Here is a 23,303-nt window from a genome sequence, read left to right on the forward strand (position 1 = left end):
GTCCTTGTTGGATCGCCCTACCAACAAGGACTATCTAGTTGCTCTCCTTAGTTCATGCACCACCTCAGATTGAGCAGCATCAACTATAAATTCCCATAATCATATTTTTAAAATACCTCTAAATTGGATGTACTTTCTAGGTGATTGGCTTGGGGTGAAGAAAATTCAAAGATTTTCCATCTTCAATGGAGAGTGAGTGTCACAACATATGGATCTAGGCTATAGAATAGGGATAGGGAGGAGGTGTCCCACCACCCCCACCCCCACCCCCAGCACAACTCGTTGTCATTCCTTAAAACAAGCCTAATTAGGGAAACAACTTTTTTTTTAATTTTAAAGAAAGTATGCCATGTCATCAAATTGCAAAAGAAAGTGAAGAACATCAAAAGTATACCTTGTTAAAAATGAGGGCTGCATTTGAAAATGATGCAAATGGAGTGTAAATCCTAGTTCAGGGTAAATTTGCACTCTGGTTCACTTTTGCCTATGTTTGGCCACATTATATTTATGCATTGACAAATGACAGACCAATGCATATCTACATTGATAATAATATGTAAAAGTACATCAGGCTCAGTTTGGAAACAGTACAAATGCAAATATGTGCTGCGTAAATACATACAAAATAATACAAAATATAAGGTTTGGCACTCTACATATTTGCATTTGTACTCCTTCCAAACTCAGCCTCAATTAAAAAGATGTAAATCTGCATTCAAATGGGCTTTTGATAAAAAAAAAAAGTATAGGCTTTATTGGAATTCATGTGTGCATCCATTATAGATAAAATTTGTTTGATAAGAAGGTAAATTTGTCATGCAAAACTAACCCAATTTTGCAATTTATATGAATGAACCATTTTACACTCTACATATTTGCATTTACACTTATTTTCATCATTTCCAAACGCAGCTGAGTGTACACTTTGTGACTGTAAGGATAAAAATGTAATTTGCTCAACCACTTTTCTCCTCATTCAAATCTCTATCATTAAACCTTATATTTAAAGTATGAACTCTCATTAGCATTCATTAAATCGTATTCTTTACGAGAATACCCCAATTTTTGAATTTGGTTCTTCTCTAATTGTGAGGGCACAAAATGTAATTTGAATTACTACATTTCTCCATGTTCAATTTCCTCTCATTAAGTCTTATGTTTAGGGCATTAGCTCCCATTCTTTCATTGAGTCCTACATTAATTAATTATATTAAAAAATAAGTGTATAAAGAATAATTATTTTTATAGATGATATAAATAAAATACAAATTTAAAACACATAAAAATGGAATTGATTTCCTTTTTATAGAAAACATTTAGACACATCTTTAATATCGTATATTCATCGTATTAGTTAAACAAAAATAAATTTAATAAAATATAAATATAAATAAATTGTAGAAAATTGTAAAAATATATTATTTATTATTATCATTATCATCAAAAGCTGCCACATGCAGATTACATGCATACTTACTAATCTAGGAAAAATAAGATGTCTTTAATTTGACTGATTGAAATCAAAATTTAACATCATTGTGTTTTAATTAAACTCTAAAAAATTTAAATATACTCCAGAGTTTGTGGCTCTACACTTTCTAATAAGTCTTCTTCAAGCACCATTCTGAGGTCATAGTTGAACAATCTAGCTACCAACTAACAACTATCAACGATTGTCTCTCAAAATTTTCCAAGAGCGTGCAGAGGATTTTGAAATTTCCATTGCTTCAGGGGGGAAATTCTGTGAGGCGTCTTTTAATCATGTCATTGGTCTTCCACCAACTCTTCTTCAAACTGCGGGAAATATAAGACACCTTGCCTCTTTTTCACATTATTTGGTTAGGTACCTAGATTAGGGTTTTGAACCACTGGCAAGTCAAGTCGAGGGCGAGAACCGGACCGGGTTCAACTATCCTTGTGGGCGATTTGGTGATCACGAAATCAACTACCCTTTCATCGAATCATAAAAAAAAAAAAAAGGCCTACCCTATACATCATTAAAGGGAATTAATGTTTTGTCTTTTTACAACTCCGACCCATCACCAATGCCCGGAACTAATCAGGGTTTGTTGCGCTGTGGGCCTGTGGTGGGAGTGGGACCTGTATGGGCTGTTCACGTCATCGTAAACGATGGATGGGAATAGGGAATTGGGATTTCCTACCAATCAAACACGTTCCAATCCCTACGAACTTCATCTAACACCGCATATTCACCACGAAATTAAGACTCACCATAAAAGTGGGATCTACTATAAATGAGATATGCGGTGTTACATCATGTTGGTAGAGGGCTAGAACATGTTTTTGTTGGTAGGAGATTCGGGCACGGGAAGAGGACCTCATATTTGTTTACTGATTCTAGAATCTGGACTAAATATAGGATTCGGGAGAGATGGGTCCTCCGCCGTCCGATGGTCTCCACTCTCCACTGTCAATCCCTCCAAGTTTCAAGGAGTGACTATCTTATGCACGAAGCTTCCAGGAATCCATCGTAAGTGGGTCCCAATCCAATATCCGTGACCCAAACCGCAAAAGAAAGGTCAAGATCAACCCATCTATCCATGCATTGATCGTGTCGTTACGTCTCGGTAACTCAAGCTGTTCCAATTTCCAAACTGTCCGACGGCCAACCAGTCAAGGTTCTGTGCTCCAACGGAGCCTTATGGTTGTTATACCATTATTATAGTCTTACAATTGATTGCTGGGCCCCTCATTGTAGCACTAACTAGCTACAAAACTAGATCATTGACCCGTTATTGCGGGTAGGACCCATTCAAGATCGCTCGACGAGGCACAAGGGGCCGTATGCATGCGCTAAATGATCCAAGTTAAAAGGACTAGATGGAGAGTCTCGGTTTCACCGAACGGTCTTGATTCATCGAGGAAAATGGAGCATCAGATTCGTCGCGTTACACTTAGCTTAAAACTGCCTCATCAGTCATCACCACGCTCAGTCCTTTTTAGAAAACTTTGTCCACCTCCTCAATAAACTTTCCATTCCACCAATCAGAATAGCCACGTGCAACAAACGATTCTAACGCTTACCCACTTCAACCTTCTAAGGTCATTTAAGTAACTTCGCACTCCTTTAGTTAGCTTAGAGCCCGAGTCCCGACCCACCCGATTCCAAGTTCCAACCTCCCTTCCATCTAACAATGCAGAATTGCAGACTCATATGACTCCACCTCATCGTGCCACATCACACGTTCCAGCACTTGACACGTCAACATGTGGACCCAAAGAGTACGGACAAGACTGAACATCTATATAACCACCTAAACCCTCACCACAGTCCCCTCGCTTTCACCTTCCTTCTTTTTGGCTCAGCTCTCAACTAATAAACTCGATAGGTTCCCGTAGCGTTTCCGGCACTGCCTACAATCCGACACGATACGATACGATAAGGAGAGGACGACCAGAAGATCCACCGATGCCAACGGCGGCCGGGCCTGCACCACCGTCCGATCGAATCCCAATGGCATCAGTGTTGCCTATGCAAACACAAATGCCAACGGAGACGTTTGCCAGGGACGCGATTATCGCTTGGTTCAGGGGAGAATTCGCGGCAGCGAACGCCATCATCGACGCGCTCTGTAACCACTTGACACAGATGGATGCCCTCTTTGGTAACGGGACTGCTGACTACGAGTCGGTGTTTGCAGCGATTCACAGGAGGCGGTTGAACTGGATCCCTATCCTTCATATGCAGAAGTATTACTCAATAGCCGACGTAGCGCTGGAGCTCCGGAAAGTTGCGGCTTCCAAGGTGAATAAGAGGGAGGGGGAAGAGATGATGAAGAGTGAACAAGTTAGGGTTTCGTCTAAGGAGGACAAAGAGAGTTGCAGGGAAGTTAAAGATAAAGTTGAGGAGGTGAAAATAGACTCTTTGGAGGAATTGAAGCAGAGTGACGGTGAAGGTAGTGATGAAGTGGTGGTGGAAGAAGAGTCGTCTAAAGATGATTCATCAAATCTTCTTAAGGTTGTTGAAGGCGGAGGTGAGTACATTTCAATCTTTTTTCGACAGTTATCAATGCGGGAGATCATCGAAACCATTTTTTGTATTGCGCTCCGAGTTCGAAATTCGTTAAATGAACAATTTCTGATCTTTGAACGACGATCAGTGCTTAAATCTTAATCACTTTTTGTCGATCTTTCTGTTTTGCGACCGTACATCGATTGCGTTATTGAGAGGTGCAATCTCTGGCTCTGCAAAAATCGATTTCTTTCTATACCTGTCAAATCCAAATTCACGTTTTATTTTTGCCATTTTTTGTTCTCCGAACAAGAAAGAGAACTACAGAGTAAGTTTTGAATCCTTTTGATCTACAACAATAATCGGCATGAAAATTTTCTGATTTCGTTATCTCAGGATTGAACACTGATCAAAACTAGTTTAGAAAAACAAAAGAAAAGATTTGCATTTTTTTTACGCATTATTGCCTCCGGTTCTCATGGCTTCTGATCAAAACTCGGTTTTTTCTTCTTTTTTTGGATGATTTTATGTTTACTCGATTATTTTTAAAAACATTTTTATTTTATACCTATCAAAAAACGACCACGAGCCTACGAGGATTCGTGAGACTCGTTCTCCCATCCGAGTCAACTCGCCCGGTTCCCCTGAAAGTTAGCTGAAACAAAAAACAACAAACTCAGAAGTCAGGACCTACAAACCAGTGTCCTCTTTCTAATTTCCAAGCTCTAGCCTCTAGACTTCTAGTTGCCGTGTTTTAATAGAAATCTTTAACTTTAGAATTTGGAAGTTCATGAACAAATTGACTCAATATTTTCTAATTCTCTGGACCCAATCAAAAGTTACACGGAAAACAAGATTTTTGCATTAAAAAATAAGCAAAGCTTTCCTTTTTCACCGATTTCAGATTCGGTTCATTTCTATTTTACACCTTGGTTGTTGCAATAATGAGCCTCTGGCTCTGTTTCTCCTCTCAGTAGGATGTCAAGAAGAGCAGCTTCCCTTGGAGAACATTCGGATATGCTCCGACCATGAGGACTGCGAGACACGACGTGCCAGGATAAAGACAACTAAAGGTTTCATAGCCAAGGAGCCAGTGAAAGGGCATATGGTGAGTTCTATCTTCTCTGTTATTGATTACAATTTTTGCTCTTCCTTTATTTGAAGGTAGAAGAACATTGTAGCTTCCCTGATGCCTGTAGTTAAGTCTTGAACTCTTGATTGTGTCTGGCAGGTCAACGTCGTGAAAGGTCTCAAGCTGTATGAAGACATTTTCACCGATTCTGAACTTTCAAAGCTCGATGACTTCCTAAATGAGCTCCGCACTGCTGGTCGGAATGGAGAGCTCTCAGGTGGATCTTCCCATTCCAGTTCCTTTCAAGAATTACATCATTGGTTTCTCATTCTCTTAGTGATTAAACCCAGTTCATGTTGTTCACACTCTTTGTTTCATTTGCAGATTCCCTGCTTGGGGAATTCATGTCCATTTATAAGTTGCATCGAATTGTTTGGCGAGAAAAAAGTTGATGACTAATATCCTTTTTTGAAATTCCGGATGTTATATTGAACACAGGTGAAACATTTATCTTGTTCAATAAGCAATTGAAGGGGAACAAAAGAGAGCTAATTCAGCTAGGAGTTCCAATTTTCGGACAGATCAAGGATGAAGCAACAAGTAAAGTCCACAAGTGTAAGACAAACTTTAGAACTCGGATGTTTTGGCTTCACTCCCACAAAACCCAAGCCTGTCCTTCAGAAATTGAAGTCACTGTTCCGCATTTTTCATTCAATAACATATTTTAGGAAGTTACAGAAATAAGGCTCCTTTGTTTACAGGTGACATCGAACCCATTCCATCAGTTCTCCAAGCAGTCATTGATAACCTGGTACACTGGCGTCTCATACCAGAAAGTAGAAAACCCAATAGCTGCATTATTAACTTCTTTGACGAGGTATCCACATTTGGTTATTTCTTTTCATAGAACACACTTGAATGAGAGAAGTGGAAGGATGTATAATTCCTCTGTTTTGCTTTTGCACCTTGATTTTGTTTCAAAGGAACCAGGAAATTTATTATTATTCTTTTTGCAGGGAGAATACTCACAACCTTACCTGAAGCCACCACATTTGGACCAACCCATCTCCACCCTTCTCCTTTCTGAATCCACCATGGCTTTTGGCCGGGTTCTTGTAAATCACAATGGGAACTTCAAAGGTTCGCTCATGCTTTCTCTTAAAGAAGGGTATGTACAAGAGATTCCTTGAACTCATTGCTTTCTTTTTGAATCTTGTGACGCAACAATTTGGAATTTGGATAGATAAACCCATAATACTATGCTAGTAAACTTCACAGTCTATTGGAATATATGGGAATTTGAAATAAGAATTCACAATGCCATTACCTTTTTTGTGCTTATGCCATGACTGGCACCTGCCACCATCAAACTTGATATGTTGGTTTCCTTCAATCCTGTCAACCCAAAAACCCTGTTTTATTTTTATTAGAAAAAAGGAAGTTTACTACAGTGTGCTTGAAAAAATATTTTTCAAAAACTCCTCTTGTGGAGTGATATGTCTCCATCCCAGCAAAGAAATTCCTCTACAGCACGACCAGTTTCCCTCCACTGATATCAATACTTCTAACCCCAGATACCATTCTTAGGAGCAGAGTGTCCTTCGGTATACCTAAAACATTCTCTTCCAACCACTTTTCTCTTTTTTATCCGGTATTTTTCTATAGTGTTGATTAAGTTTGACCAAACTTGGAGTTTTGGATTTTCAACATTCAGAGGTGAGACATAATGCACCATATGATGGGCTACAGCCTACTACGCAAGCAACATGGTCCTATGATCACATAGCGTACCTGGTTTTGATTTGAAAGTGATCAAATGTTATCACCTTGACAAAATTGAAAGCACTGGAAAATCTAAGAGTCACTTTTCTCCGAGTGAATCTTCTCTGTTCCGGGTGATTTTCTTCACTGATTTATAAATTATAAACAGCTGGCTGGCTAACTAAAAGCTTGAAGGGAAGATAGAAAAAGCAATTGTGATTGGAAAATGTGTTCACTGTGTCTGTAAGTTTTACGTTGCAGTCATGATTGACAAACAGATAATGATGCGCCATTTCTGGTACACTATGTATGCAGGTCGCTGTTGGTCATGCGAGGGAACAGTGCGGAAATGGCAAGGCACGTCATATGCCCATGTTTAAATAAAAGAGTTAGCATCACATTCTTCAAGGTTCGGTTGGATAGCACCACCAACACCAGCCCAATGCAGCAACCAACAACCATCCCTCCCCTGACTAAAGCCATGATTCTGTGGCAACCAGGAGTGCCACCGCCATACACAACGACGGAAGGTTTGGATATGGTTCCCAAATGGGGAGTTGTCCGGGGCCCACTTGTCACGGTAGCTCCAATGCGACCCATGGTTATGAGCCCCAGGAGGATCCCACGGGGCGGCAGTGGCACTGGTGTTTTCTTGCCTTGGACGGTCAGCTCCAAAAAGAACACCAAACATCTCCCGCCTCGTGCGCAGAGGGGAAGGCTTCTGGCTCTCCCTTCCCCAATTGAGACACAAGTTCAAGTAGTTAACCCTACTTCCGATCCAGGAGTCACGGCATGACCATTTTTAAGCATTAGTAAAAACCTTCCCTTCTGTTGGAGAGAGCATTTTATTCCGACAATGGTCGATGCAGTGGATGTTAGTTAAACGCCAGAGCTGTACAAATCAAGAGAGAGAGAGAGTCTCTCCGTACTCTGGAGAGCAGATAATGTTTAATAGAGAAGCCAGTTTTTATATTCAGGGAATAGATGGGTACCCATAGTGCTTCTGTTCTGTAACTAGGAAGATTAGGGATGTCACCTGCAATCGTACCTCTACCCATGGATAATCCATCGTGGTGCAGACTGCAGTGTTTAGAAACGGTTGGGTATAATATTAAGTTTTGAGGAATGTGAGTTAGTCATAGAAGAGTGTAGAATTTTGTATTTATTTCTGTTTTTGAATTATGTCTTTTATATCTTATCCTTGTTTGCTTTGGCTTTGTGGGGGTAACATGGTATCAGCTTGTTAGCTACTTTGGATTTGGACAATCAATCTAGCAGACAGATTCATATTGAAAAGGGGAAAAAAAAGGACACAAGCAGGGGAGACATCATGGCTCTCTGGTCTTTGCAATTGCATGCCACTTGAGTGTCTTCCTCTTACATGCCAAGAAATATATGATGTTGCAGTAGCTCTCCAAGTTCATTGTGCCAATACACTGGTTTATAATCATAATTCATAGCCATTATTGTTTACCCTGCGCCATATCATACATGAAAACACAAGGGTAACCAGATGAAGAGATTATAAATCAGATAGGAAGTTGTGCTGCTCTTTTAAGAGAGAGAGAGAGAGAAAGAGAGAGAGAGAGAGAAGAGAGAGAGAGAGAGAGAGAGAGTGAGTATTTGATGACAAGGGTAGTATGAAACTATGAATTATATTCTCAGCTGTTTAAAACCCATTCTCAACCATTGGAAACCAACATGACTTACACTCAACCGATAAAGACAAATGCATATATATTCAACCATTACTGATCGATACGTGACTGGTATAAATTGTTTCAAATTCATACTCAATCACTACTAGGGGTGAGCAAACAAAACCGAAAAACTGACGGAAGCTGAATCGAAAAATTGGTTAACCGAATTAATCGGTTCAGTTTCGATGTTTTTAAAAAACTGAACCGGCCAATATACATATATTTCTATATATTTATGTATATTATATATATATTTAAAAAACCGATGAACCGAACTGGCAATTAACCGAACTGGTCAACCGGTTAATCGACTGATTTCGATTCAGTTTTGGTTATCAGTTTTCAAAAAACTGGTAGTACTGGTTCGGTCCAAGAAAAAGCCCCAACCGTGAGCACCCCTAGCCACTACAAAAATACTGTTACAAAGTTACACTCAACCATTACAAACTCATAAACAAATATTACAAACCCATAGTAAAACCATTACAAATCGATATCAACTGTTACAAACTGATATATAACCACCTATTTCAAATTCGAATTATCCGCTGGTACCAAAAAAATCCCATTAATTGACACGGCTAAAACTTATATACACACATAAGCATGCTAAGACTCACTAGGCTATATTACAATTAGGACAATGCAGACCCAAACTTTGATTTGGTTCTGTTGGATCGACAAAATCCATTGAGTCCTAGATTATCCGGAGAGTCGAAAATATTTCATTGATCAAAGAACCAACATTCCATCTATCTATCTATCTATATATAAACCAAGCGATCAAGAAATTTTCTCCTTTTTTTGAATTTTTTAATTTTTTCATTCCATGTCATTTTTGAAACAACCAATGAGATGAACTTTCACAATAACCTAAATAATCTCATCTCCTAAACTACCTCCTCCACTTTCTCCTAAATTATTTCTAATTCCTATTTTTCTTCTAAATTATCTCTAATTCTTATTTATCTCAAAAATTATTTCTAATTTAGAAGAGAGTTTCTCTCCTAAATTATCTCTAATTCCTATTTATCCTCTCCCCCACTTTTATTTATATCTTTCTAAAGAAAGTTTGGATTAAAAAAAATTAATAATTATTTAAATATTCTAACAAAATTATATAATAACTTTAAAATATTTACTAAAAACACAAAAATAATTTTATATTTTTATAAAATATATCACAAAATTATGTATCTGTTTTTTGGATTATCAATTTAAATTTTATTCAAATAACAAAAAATTAACACTAAAAATAAAATATTATTTAAATATTTCAATAAATAAATATCTTAAATAACAAAACAATATAAATATATAAATAATTACATAACAAAATATTTACTAATATGTAATAACTTTAAATAAATAAAATTCAAATAAATAATTAAGTATTTTATATATTACTTAAATATTTAACATAACTACATTAAATAGTTAAAATAACAAAAATATGTAATAATTTTTAAAAAATATTAAAAGTAGAAAAATAATTATAGCATAATGATGAAATTAATAATAATTTAATATCTTACAAAATTAATAAAGAAATTGTGTATTAATAGTATAAATTGTAATTTTGTGGATTATTGAATTCAATAAATGGCAAAAAAAAATTTAAATATTTTACATATTACTTAAGAGTAGAAAAATAATGAAATTATGTAATAAATGGAATTATTAATAATAATTAATATTGAAAGTAATAGTGAAATTATGTAATAAATGAAATTAAACGAAAAAAATTCTTAAAAGTAGAAAATTTTGTGTAATAAAAGAAAAATAATAATTATAATGAAATTATGTAATAAATGAAAAAAATCTTAAAAGTAGAAAAATAGTTATAACATGATATTAAAATTAATAATAATTTAAAATCTTACAAAAGTAATAATCAAATTATGTAATAATAATATAATTTAAAACTTTATGGATTATTAAATTCAATAAATAATTAAAATATTAAAAATTATATCTTTTACATTTTATTTAAGTATTTAAATAACAAAATATTTGACATAACTATATTTTAAATTAGTTAAAATATAGAAGTTATGTAATAAATTAAAAAAAAAGTCGAAAAATAAATATAACATAATTTTGAAATTAATAATAATTTAATATTTTTACATAATATTGTAAATAAATAATTTCACTTAAATCAATTAATAATTCGAGAAAATAACTTTCATAAAAGATAATATTTATTAATAATAATTTTAAATTCTTAATATATATTTATTATATAATTATATATACTAATATTAATATTTATTGCATTTTAGTAATTATTTAATATTTTTTGTGATAAATGTATTTTCAATAATTATGTATAAATTTATTTTTGTTATGTTATTTAACGAAAAACGTTCACTAATTATTGGGTTTAAACTACTATTATAGAAATTTTTAAATTTTGTTTATTGTACTTATTGTATTTTTGTTATAACTTATTGATTAATATTTATTAGAGATTATACTTTTTATTGAATAATTTAATATATTTTTAGTAATTGTTGTATTTTTTATTGTCAATTATTTTCAATAATTGTGTATTTTTGCTATAAATTTTCAATAATTGTTGGAAATTAAATTATTGTTATTTATCAAACATGAGACTATTGATTTAGCTGAAATTATGAGTGTTCATGAGTTGGTTTGATTCGGTTGTAGGTTGTTTGGCCAACCAAATTGACCTAGTCAAGTTGGGGAGTTGGCCAACTGAAGCCGACTAGCCATTTGTGAAAAATGACCCACTCAAGTTATATTGATTTCAGTCAGCTTTTAGGTTTGGTCAGTCTGTTCAAAAGATTTGAACTTAAAAATTAAATTTAAATTTTAAAAATTATAGTGCAGTTGTTAAAAAATAAATTTAAAAAATAAATTTATGATATAAAACATTTTAGACATAGGAATTTTCCCATTTTTCTATATTAAAAATTATATTTAAAATATAAAATACTAACACATATCAATGGTCAGGTCATCCGATTTTGGTTGGTTTACAAATGACCAAAGCGAAACTGATCCAACTTGGTCGAGTTGAGAAATTTTTTAACCAAAACTGACCTAAAATATTAGAAAACTGACCAACTCAGGTCGAGTTGATCAAGTAAGTCAGTTTCATCAATTTGATGAATAAACCTAACTGAAATTAATTATTGTTATTTTTGTATTATAAAAAATTTATTAAAAGTAGTATATAAAGTATGAATAATCATTAATTATTTAAAAAGTTGAAAATATAGAACAATTGTATACTCTTATGTGTTTCTATTAGGGTCATGAAAATTGACTATGAATAACTTACTCTTATGAATAATTATTAAGGAGTGTTTGTTTTGCCATTGGGCCCATGATTTTTTATTCCAAAAATACCCTTAACACTTTTTGTACAAAAAAGAGAATTGACCAAATATAGCCAATAGAGTGGTTGCCCATTTCTTATTAGGGGCAAAAATGATATTTTTTTATTTTCTTTTGATTAAATTTATTTAAATTAACATTAGGGTTGACACTTTCCTTTTCCACTATCAACTAATGGAAAATTGATTAAATCCATTATTATAAGTGGTTTAATAAAATACAAATTATATGGTAGACTTTAGTAAATCCATGAAACAATAGAGTGTTTTAGTAAATTACCCTTTCTATTATTTAGCTTTCACTTGAAAAATCCCAAGCATCACACAGGTCCCCACTAGTCTCTCTATAAAATGTAAAACTGCAATCTAAAATTGCCAGTACACGTGGAAGCATCTCAAACCAAGGCTTTGTTTGGTTTGATAGAAAATAAGAAACAGAGTTGAGTTGAGAGAAAGTTTACTTTCTCAACGAATTTTCATTTTTGTGATGTGGAAACTCCAGTAGAACTTCCCTCAACTTTTATTCCTCGTACTTTCAATCAAACCAAACACATAGTAACAGTTTGATAATTCAAAAGTTGAATAAACAAGATTACATACAATCGACTTCTTTGACATTTGGAAAGAGAAGTGCATCTAACAACACCCATGTTTCACTTTTAGCATATCAAGCTTAACATTAAAAAGGTAGCAGAATCCAAAATTAAGACGTCATAACCAGGCAGAATTGCATAAGCATTGCATCATTACCATGTCCATAGGAGCGATCTTGTCTCTTTTACTCTTAAGGGCCATTTCTTCTTTTGAAGTCGGAACAACGAGAAAGATAGGCTCATACTCCGGAGGTTACCAATTTACCATATCCAGCAATTAAACATGTCTTTAGGCAAGGTTCAAATTACCGATACGCCCGGGCATTATTGACAGCTTTTTTTTATTTTTTTATTTTTTTATTTTTATTTTAATCTGTTTTAGAAGGGTCGATTTAAAGTCCATCCACTCTTTGAATCGGTTGAGAGTTGAGACCACAAAACAACTCCTGTAAGGGCATATTGGGAAGCCCCCCGATACGATACGTATTGATACTTTGAACCTTGTCTTTAAGGCCATTGCTTCTTTTCAAGTCTAAACAATGAAAAAGTCTTGTACTCTGGAGGTTACTAACTTAGATGAAAATTAACAAACAAATTGTCATTAGAAGGGTAAATTGCTGAAACCTCGAAGTTTGATAATTGCAATCACTTCCCATGAATTTCGTGACAGTTGCAAATAAATCCCTTTTGTTAAAATCTTCTAAAAGGGGCATAAAAATGTCCAAAATACTCATGCTGTTACTTTTCACCAAAATATTTATTTTTCAAATTTTCTCTTCAAATTAATCGTTAGCCCAAACCCTTTCAATCTCTTTTCTAAAATTGATTTATTTTCCAATTTCCATTCGACTCAGTTTGGAAGGAATGCAAATACAAATATATATACAATACAATACATAAAAAAAATAAATACAAAATGTAAGGTTTTGCATTCTACAAATTTATATTTGTACTCCTTCCATACTAATCCTTCATATCAATTGCTCAAAGATTGTAACTTTTAAATTCTCTTTATTTTATTTTTCTTGTTTTTCTGTAGAAACCAATCTCAATAGTAATTTCATGGGTATTTTGGATAGTTTTCTGCCTCTTGTTAAAGGATTGTAACAAAGGGGGTCTACTTGCAACTATATTGGAAAATTCAGGAAAGGTAAATGCAATTACCAAACTTCAAGAGAGGTTTTAGCAATTTACCCTAAGAGGAATTTCAAGTCACTTGTTTGACCCCACCCACGAATGTGAAGTGATCCTGAATTCCCAATTATGTAATGGGCCAGATGGGTGAATGACAATCAAACAAACAAATTGAGGTTGTGTTGGATCATGATCATGGACATCATCATCATCTAATCCCCAACTATATGGGGTGGGCCACGTGAATCCTGTTTCGCCAGCTCTTTTCGTGTCATATCCATTAATTATGAGCCTTAAAATCATTTCTATACCACCTATGAGGTCGTGTTAGATCCTTCAAAAATACTCAACAAAGCCTTATCCCAACCATATGCAACTCACTAAATGAATCATGTTTCACCATTCCACTATACACCATGCATTTTGAACATTGTTTCGGAGCGCAATCCGGCCGGTCTTAACTGTCAACGAATTCGTCTCTGAGCTGGAGCGACGGGAAGCCTGAAACGGGAAAGATGAAAGAACTCCAGGGGGGAACCCGGTGAGATAACTCCAAAGCTCAAGTTAGTAATCTCCCAAAGGCAAAGTGCAGACCAGATAGCGCAAAGTTCACATACCTTGTTTGTTGGGTGTAGGGGGCCTTTTATAATCACTTCGAGCACTCGCTCCGAGGCCCTTGTCAGGTCGAATATGATTACCCTTACATCTATCAACTCAGGCGTCATCCTTTCTGCTGGGACAGAACCGTCACTGCCTTTTGTCGGAACCGTCTCTCTAACTGGAGATGGCGGTGCCAAGAGGCGGTGGCAGGTGGTCGTTTGGAGAGCGGCCGTCAAGCGTCAGATCCCAAGTCAGTCTGGTGCGCCGCCCTCGGGCACGGACTTCCTCGGTGTCATGCATAGTACGGTTTATTTGGTTTTGGTGCCTTGAGGGCAATGTGGTGGAGTGGTGAGTGAGGCGAAGTCTTGAGTTCGGAGGTATGTATAGGGCAGGTCAGTTCGGCAAGGTATATCCCGAACTGTTATACGGTAGGCCAGTTCGGCGAAGTGTATCCCGAACTGTTACAAGACAGGCTAATTCGGCGAGGTGTATCCCGAACTGAGGCAGGCCAGTTCGGCGAAGTATGTCCCGAACTATTGTATGCAGGCTAATTCGGATTACTTTTCTGGTTTGGGGCAAGAGTGAGTTCGGGCCCCTAGTAGGGAGTTCTGACCGCTGGTTTCTCCCCTTTGTGCTTGCGCCTTAGGCTTGCTTTTGTGCCGAACTGTTGCCTTTACCACGTGTCGCATAACTGTGAGGTCGGGCCAAATCTTCCTTCATCAGTTTCATTTAAGGTGGATCCACAATTAGTAATATAAGACGGATTTGTAAGGTTTGCAAGGTTAAAAAATTATATAATTACCATTTTTCTAAATATTATCCCTCACCAGGTGAAACTAATGCACAAGGGCTGGTTCAGCTAACCAGAAGGTTAAAGGGCCAACAGAACAGGAGCCAATCAAAAAAACAAAGAAGGGTTGTATGGGCTAGCTCGCATGCTGCCCATCTTACATATGAAAAAGAAACAGAAATAAAAAAATCCAATAAGAATAAAACCTAATTGAAAATGCTCCTACTTTGCAATCAAGCATTTGCAAAATTACATTACACAAACAATGATCACAAGATGACAAGGCCTCACTACAATTGTCTTAACAGGTAAGCCATAAAGATACAGAGCTTGAACTAATAGCAAAAAATTCACACAGGTCAGAGGATCATTATTCAAAAAGGAGACAATCAAAATTTGTTTTCTAAGTTAGGTTTATTTTTCTGCATTGGTAATCATGACTAAGGTGAAATTTTTCTTCACAGCTGCACATGGTATAACTTCTGGCCCAGAATGGAAAGGAAGAGTGGACCTTCTCACATTGCTATCCTCAGGGGCACAGGGACCTTGGCTCCTAAGGCACTTGATCAGGGAAATAAAGGTTTTAGCAACTGATATTAACTGCTCTTTCACTTGAGCTCCAGAACTCCCAACAGTATTGTGGATTCTCTAGCAAGGGCAAGAGTGAAAAAGGATGTTTCAGTGTGAGGCACACCCGGCTTGAGATTGCATCTATAACTTGTTTGACATTATGATGCAGGTGTGTCAGCCTTCAGCTTTGCTGCATGTCTTCTGTTCCAATCTTTTGGAATGCATTATTTTTCTCCCGTCACTAAAATTCTATGTTTGATGTTGCTGATCAGGGGAAAAACATAACCTTCTCACATGGGAAAACATCTTCAACAGGTCAGAAGACCAAATAGAGGCCTTCATTTCAGCCTCAAGCAAAGAGGACCCTTTAGATGAAATAGAACCATCATTGGGGAAAAGAGAGGACATTGTCTTTTATACATTGTTGTTGTTGTGTGTGTTAAAGAAAGAGAGAGAGAGTCAACGTATAAACTATGCAAAAAAAAAAAAAAAAAAACATGATAGAAACTAAAAAGAACTAGAGTTACAAATCAAATAAACTGTGTAAAAGAAAAGAAATTAACAGCAAATAGACATAAGAAATGAAGCAGACGAAACAGATCATAGATAAATGGGATCAGTAATTTATAAATAAAAAGAGGTGATCATAAATTCAAGCAACCAAAAACAGAGAAAGAGAGCTTCTGGACTAAATTGCAAATGGAAAAGGTATGAACACTAAGAATAAAGTCAAAATGACCAGTCTACATTTACAGCAGAATTAGGTAGTGCAATCATTTGTTTTTTCTCTACCCTTTTACCATGAGAAAGACAATTAAAAAATAAAGAAAAAGTAATAGACATAAACGCCACTGTGAAGGGGTTAGAGGCCTACCGGCTGACAAGAATGAAAACACAGGTTTGAGGTCTGAGACTGGTTACTTCATGCTAAAAATGCAGAATGTTAGCCCTGTATCTGGTCCACCCCTCCCAAGACCTGGGTAGCTGGGACCAACATTGCATAATGGCCTTTTTATAGAAGCAACACTGTGAATCCACACATGTCTGAATGTGTATCCTATTTTTAGTCTACTGAGTTTGATTGTATTCATTAAAATGAAATTCCTTACCACCATAAAATCAGATAGCAAGGTATAAATAAAGTCAGCCAACAACCGAACAGAGTAGCTCATATCTAATTGAAACTTTACAATTCACAGTCTGAGGCCCAGGAATTTCAAGGGGCTAGGGGGTGGCAACTTCAGACTCAACCCACCTGGCCCACCTAACCAATCCACTTATAATCCACCCATTTCAGATGTTAGTTGAATATAGGTTGAGTCATCTATTGGGTCAAATAAAAAGGTCTCGGTTAGGGTATTCATTTGGGTTTTCTACATGAAAAAAGCCATGCATATCACCCTCGCCTCAATTTTTACCTATCAAAAAAAAATCTAACTTTTAATGAAATCCAACTTTTGTATTTGTTTGAGCCAAAAAGGTAGGGGCAATGGCAATAATGATTTATTTAGATTGTTTTAACTATTCAAATGGGTCAAAATGGGTGGATTAGGTTGGGTCTCAGCCCATGTAGATATTAAAAATACAGGATATTAGTGGGTGTGGATGGTTATGTAGACGGGTTGATCTTCCCATCCATTTGGCACCCCTACCAGGGCAACGATTCAAAACAGATCAAAGAGGGCAAGAGATGCTGAAATACCTGATTTCTTTAAAAACCTCCAGTTTGGAATCTCAAAAGCTTGCTGGAGTAACAATGCCCTTGGGGTTATTCCATCAGAATGTTGCACATCACAACTTCTGGAACAAATATGAAGGCCTCAGAAAATTGTTCTAAAGATGATAATTGAACAATTATATACCCGATGGTACAAATCACAGTGAAACTATCCTTTCATTTTCACCAGATACTCATGGGAAAGACAAATGAATTTTATACACAAAGAGAATGAAAATATAGACAGTAGAATAATGGCCAGTAGGATGAAAATATAAACATCTTCAGTAAAGAAAATGACACATTATTTAGGAAATACAAAACACTATTGTAATTTATCCAATCAAGAAGCAATAAGCGAGTATTCCTAACTGAAAATGCAACCTTTTGATCATTAAATAATGAAAAAAATGAAAGAACAATCTCCAAGACCAAAACATCAATGCAATGAACACTTCATAATGGCTTCTACCATTGAAAAATGGAAGATTTCATCCTGTGCAAGAAACTAAAATGATCCAGCCAAAAAAAAATGCAAATAACAAACAACCCCCCATGCCTTATGAAACAAGAGAAATTGATGCCAATCATAACCTCATCTGCTATCATGGCTCCATTTGGATACCAGAAAATATTTTGGCAGTTAAAATATTTGGAATGAAAAATAATTGGTAAAATAAATATTTTTATTAAACTTTCTAATGTTTGAGAGTAACCTAGAAATAAACTCGGAAAATAGGGTAATGGTATGAACCACTAGATTTTAGGTTTAGGTGGAAAAGAGAGACTTCCGTGAAATCAAAAGTTTTATTGAATAAGAATGATTCAAGGAGGCATCCAAGACTCAAGGTAAAATGACTTGCACTCTCAAATGAGGCAAATTATTTTACTGCATACCCGTTCTAGTTTTGGATAGTTTTTTTTTTTTTTTTTTTTTTTGCCTCCCTTAGTATTTTACTGGCAACCAAGCAGCAGAAAATTATATTTTTCTAAAATAACTTTTTTGCAACAGTTTTTATGTCCAACCAAACACAGCATACAAGAATGTGGAAACAAACTCCACCATAATTGAATGGTGAAAAGCTTGTAAAGAAATACAATATATATAGCAAAAAAAAAAAAAAGAAAATGTTGTGTATCACGACCTATTGACATGAAAAATAGTTTTCATCCCTAGTTCAATAACACTAATTAGTCTTTTGGTAGAAGCCATGTTGCTGTTGTCTACAATGCTTTTTTTGGTAGTGAAACAACTAACAGACAAGAAAAGAAGAGAAAACAGAGAAAAGAAAGGAAAGAAAAGAAAAGAAAAAACAACAAACAACACTAGCTAAGAGCTGCTGTCCTCCAAGATCAAAGGAGCCAGCCAGCTAGGAGGAGAGCACCAACTAGCCTCCACACCAGAGGCACTTTGCTTGCCAGAACATGAGCAGAACCATTAGCCTGCCTGCACAAAAAACTGAAGGAGCTAACACTGGGCAACAGATTATAAATATCATGCAGCAAACCCCACACCCGAGGATGGAGCTCAAAAGATCTAGCTTCTAAGGTTCTAATAATAGACATTGTCACTTTCCACCACAATGTTCTCAAAACCCATCTGTACAGCAGAAAAACAACACTGTCTAATGGCAAAGACTACAGCATACAGAGCAGAAATCACTTTACACTAGCCACATTTACCAAAAAGAAAGGAACCTGCTGAGTTTCTGAATAAACCAAACCTACTAGAAGAAGAGTTAAAATTTCCATCTTAGCTATGAAGCAGAACTGACTACAAACATGTGAACAAGGAACCAACTAGTCCAAGTGTTTTACATTAACAGGGTAAGTTCAATAACAGTAACCAGTTTTTTGCAGAAGTCATATTATTTTTGTAATGTTGTTGTTATGGTTGCTTTTTTTTTTTTACTAAAGGTAAGGTAAAATTTTATTAAATCTGAGATAATAATACAAGAGAGTCCCCCCAAAAATATCTTTTGGGTTGAGACAGCATGGATTTCAAGCCATTACAAATTCCAGAAATCCCCAGAACCCATCCTAGCCCCCAATTGGGTGGTCAAAAACCCCTTGATAGCCGAGACCCAAGACAGGAGTTTTCCAAAGACAAAAGCAATAAGATCTTCTGAATCTTTGGAAGTGTTACAGAAAACCCTTTTGTTTCTCTCTGTCCATATAGAGCTGATAACAGCAGCCGGAATGTTCTCCCAGATGCTTCCTGCAAGCTTTGACAGTTCCTGCAGCTCCTTCACAGTGCTTGGTATGACCCAGCTAATATACAGTACTGAAAGAAAGTGATTCCAGATTTTTGTTGAGACAGAGCAATGGGTGAACAGATGGCTGCTGTCTTCCTGATTTTGACCACATAGCATACAAACTAATCCCTGGATCTGCATACCTCTTTTTAAGAAATGTGTTTTAGTTAAATATCTGTCTAAAGATGCAGCCCAGACTAAGGCATTAACCTTTGAGGGGGGGCTAAAGAATTCCAAACTTTTTTTTTTGATAATTCTAAAGAATTCCAAACTTTAGCAGCTGGGAAATCCGCTGGACTGAGGTTAGACAAATGTCTAACAAAAGATCTGACAGAAAATTGGCCATCTGAACTCCAACTCCATACCCAGCTATCTTCCACAAGCTGATCTAGGGGCTGAAACTGAAGGGAAATCAGCTCCAGAAGTTTGGTGAAGCTTTTAATCTCCCAATCTTGAAAATTCCTTCTGAAGGAAGGGCACCAGATCACAGAGCCTTCATTAATTTCATAACACTCCCAGATAAACGCATCCTGGGGTTCTGCAATCTGGAAAAGCTGTGGGAATTGATCTGAGAGAGTGGATTGCCCACACCAAGGATCCTTCCAAAGAAGCAATCTATCCCCTTTCCCCAGCTTGAGTCTCAATCTCTGCTAAAGACAGGAAGAATGTCCATGATTTTTTTTTTCCAAATTGAACAGCCAAGAGAATTGAAAGAAGTGCTAGTGATCCAATCCCCACTATCAGTATTGTATTTGGCTGCTATTAGAGTCCACCATTCTTTTCTTTCCATTCCAAACTTCCAGATCCATTTCCCAAGAGGCACATGTTAAAGTTCCTTACTTTTCTGATACCCAAACCTCCTTTATCTTTTGGTAAACACACCTGTTGTTGTTGTTTTTCCTTTTCCTTTTTTCTTTTTTTTTTAATTTCCCTTTTTCTAGGAGCATAGGACCTTATGGCGATGCCAGTCTGAAAAATAGTTGTTTCAAAGATGTATAGACAAATATTTACATCATAAACGAAGTAAAATTGACAAAACAACCTTAATCAAAAGATGCACATAAACACCTGGAAGAATTCCCCATAGGGGGCAGAAAATAATGAAACGCATTTTAACCACTTTTATCCTAGTATCAGTTCGATCATGGTTTAATAGGCTCATCATCATCTTCAATGTCCCAACTTAAATCTTCCTCTTCATCTGCAGCACTAAACCGCTCCAGTATATCAGTTCTATTGGGGCCCCCACCTACAGTTACTTTTTTCTCAAAATTACTGCCAAGATCTTCAATCCCATCCCATCCAATGTCCTCCTCCTCGGGCATCAATGGCTGAGTTGAGACAACCGAAAAGTCACTGTCTTTGCAAGATTCACCATGGTCGGCCTTCCCTTCACTGATCTTCTCATCAGATTTGGCAACCGATTCATCACTATGAAATCGAGTCATGTCTGCCTTTCCTTCCAACAAGACCATCTCAGAAGACGCATTATCACTAACAGATTCCACAATTTGGCTTCTCTCACCAACCTCTCTGTCAGTTCTCTTCTCTTCCATCTCAGAAACAACCTCAGAACTTCCGACCAGTGATTCCTCGACGGGTTTCTCGGTGCTTTATCTCCGGGGTACCAGTCTTCAAATTCGATGCACTGGTTTCTTCGCCATCGTCATCATCCACGTCCCAACTCAAACCTTCCTCCTCTTCACCAGAAATTACTCTCCTTACAAGATTAGCTCTAGCATCTTCCACTTGCTTAAGCTTGTAAACCCTGTAAAGATAGCGACTCCAAAATGTCTCATGATCAACAACATTGGGAACAAGCTTCGCATAAATTCCCTCCATAACCCCATTGTCACTGCATAATTTTTCAACTTCTTCGGCCATCTCTTCAATTAAAAACCCAGATTTCCACTTATTGAAGTCGTCCAAATCATCGGGTTCCTCCGAGTAAGTATTCAAATTGATCTGAACTGCACAAGCCTGCGCTTCGAATCTACCATACCGCCTTGAACTCAAGGCCTGATTATTTAAATGTTGACTGTCAGAAGAGTCGCTTTCAGATTCAGCAGTGAGAAGTGAATCCTTACCGTGGGAAATGATCTCTGCTGTCCCGCGCCACACGGTGCTTCCGAATACATCAATGGCTTGCCCAACTGACTCGAACGATTCCTGTGCAGCCGACGCTCCGGCCTCGATCGACGCCGGAAGCTCCTTTACGGCGCGACTGGTAGCTTCACGGATCGCCTCTGTCTCCTTCCTAAGGCCAGAACTGAATTCTTCTAAATCACGACGGTACGTTTGGAGAACTGATTCAGATTTTGTTGCGAAAGTTTTAATGAAGCCACCGAAACTCCAACCAGAACCTACTGAAGAATCAGTATTAGGATTAGGATTTGAATCGTGTTCCTCTAGTGGAGCTTCGTGATCTGAATCCCCTTCTGCTTCTGCCTCCGGTTCTCTTTTAGGGGACCCCGACACCGACGGTTGGTTCTTGTTATCCGAGGGTTCTGGTTCTGGATCGTCTGAGAATACGGTTTTGAAGAAATCCATGTATAAACTATAAAGAATAATGAGAATGAGTAGACGAAAAATTAGGGTTTGGGTTTCAGTGAAAAAAAATAAATCTGTTTTTTAATGAGGTATGATCTGCTGGTGACTGCAATTTAGCGCAGAAACGAAGAACGCGCAATACGGTAATGGACGAATTCGAAAGGAAAAACGTCAGTCGAAGTTCACGAGTCATGGCGACGGAATTCCTGCTTCGGGAGTAAACACTGCACACAGTCTCTAAAAGCATGAGAAATCCTGCCGCATGTTGTGAAGTGAAAAGTGGAAACATCTCTCCCCGTGAAGATATTTCCAATGTACGGCTAGATGTTATATGAGCAGAGTATTTTGCTTGTAGGAGATCCGGAACCACATGGGCCCTTGGAGGAGATTACAAGAGCTTACAAAAAGCTGCGGGATGGGCTGGCTTTTTGGTCAACCTAGATCAGTAGCATGTACTGGGCTCGAATACATGGGCTCGAGGTCAAGTTTTTCTTCCTTTTTCCCAGCTAATGTTGGGATATTCCCCATTAATACCTTGAGCGATAATTTAGTATCCGAAATTTTAAGATGTGTTAATACAGTAATTATGTTAAGTAGCAGTTGAAAAGACATAAATATCCTTTGAATAAATTGTTAAGTAACAGTTGAAAAGACACAAATGCCCTTTGAATAAGTCGTTAAGTAACAGTTGAAAAGACATAAATGTCCTTTGAACAAGTCGTTAAGTAACAGTTGAAAAGACACAAATGCGTTTTGAGCGTCATTACTAACCATTCAAATATTGATAAAAAATTGAAGTCTCAAATCTTTTTCTCTTATATTCAAGAAAGTTAGGGTCACGTCTCAATAGGCATTATGGTGACTCCAACTTTCTTGAATAGGAGAGGCAAGGATTTGTTACTATTAATTTTTTGTCAAAATTTGGATGATCAATAAAGAAAATCAGATGACACTCAAAGAAATTTTGTGTATTTTCAAATACCACTTAACAACTAATTAGCAGCACGTACTAGATTGGCACATTTTGAAAGTTAGAGTATTGAATTGTCACATTTTAAAGTTCAAGGACCAAAGTGACACTAGGCCCAAAATACAGAGTACTAATCAGAAACTTTCCCTTATGCTCAATTTGGAAGGAGTACAAATGCAAATTTGTAGAGTGTAAAACCTTGTATTTTCTATTATTTTGTATGTATTTACACTTTAAAAATTTGCATTTGTAC

At 36.6% G+C, this 23,303-nt stretch overlaps 3 protein-coding genes across 4 annotated transcripts; 1 reads left to right on the top strand and 2 right to left on the bottom strand.

The window, feature by feature from the left end:
- Window positions 1-3,300: 3,300 nt before the first annotated feature.
- LOC148879398 (RNA demethylase ALKBH10B-like) lies at window positions 3,301-8,034 on the top strand. Of its 2 annotated transcripts, none has more exons than XM_088960922.1 (7): window positions 3,301-3,995; window positions 4,948-5,081; window positions 5,205-5,322; window positions 5,544-5,660; window positions 5,807-5,922; window positions 6,062-6,213; window positions 7,122-8,034. In XM_088960922.1, the coding sequence occupies exons 1-7, from the start codon at window positions 3,431-3,433 to the stop codon at window positions 7,600-7,602; spliced, it is 1,683 nt and encodes a 560-aa protein (XP_088817048.1). In that variant the 5' UTR covers window positions 3,301-3,430; the 3' UTR covers window positions 7,603-8,034. The 2 variants fall into 2 exon arrangements, with proteins under 2 accessions (XP_088817048.1, XP_088817049.1); XM_088960923.1 differs by having other exon boundaries at window positions 4,951-5,081.
- An 11,250-nt stretch (window positions 8,035-19,284) lies between these two features.
- LOC148879399 (uncharacterized) lies at window positions 19,285-19,671 on the bottom strand. Its single transcript, XM_088974269.1, has one exon. It carries the CDS (start codon window positions 19,669-19,671, stop codon window positions 19,285-19,287), a length of 387 nt encoding a protein of 128 aa, XP_088830395.1.
- An 829-nt stretch (window positions 19,672-20,500) lies between these two features.
- LOC148879400 (uncharacterized) lies at window positions 20,501-22,417 on the bottom strand. The gene is given in 2 exon segments (XM_088960924.1): window positions 20,501-21,141; window positions 21,143-22,417. Coding segments are annotated over 2 exon segments (1,407 nt in total). The 5' UTR covers window positions 22,081-22,417; the 3' UTR covers window positions 20,501-20,672.
- Window positions 22,418-23,303: the final 886 nt, after the last annotated feature.

Source organism: Nelumbo lutea, chromosome 1 (assembly GCF_056320005.1).
Source record: "Nelumbo lutea isolate HS-2025 chromosome 1, American lotus-T2T, whole genome shotgun sequence".
NCBI lineage: Eukaryota > Viridiplantae > Streptophyta > Magnoliopsida > Proteales > Nelumbonaceae > Nelumbo > Nelumbo lutea.

Bases quoted from the DNA above. Each gene is read 5' to 3' on its own strand.
- LOC148879398 (XM_088960922.1), top strand. From the start codon at position 3,431: ATGCCAACGGCGGCCGGGCCTGCACCACCGTCCGATCGAATCCCAATG. The intron at 5,082-5,204 runs GTGAGTTCTATC...TGTGTCTGGCAG, and splicing joins AGCCAGTGAAAGGGCATATG to GTCAACGTCGTGAAAGGTCT. The intron at 5,323-5,543 runs GTGGATCTTCCC...TATTGAACACAG, and splicing joins TCGGAATGGAGAGCTCTCAG to GTGAAACATTTATCTTGTTC.
- LOC148879399 (XM_088974269.1), bottom strand. From the start codon at position 19,671: ATGCAGATCCAGGGATTAGTTTGTATGCTATGTGGTCAAAATCAGGAA.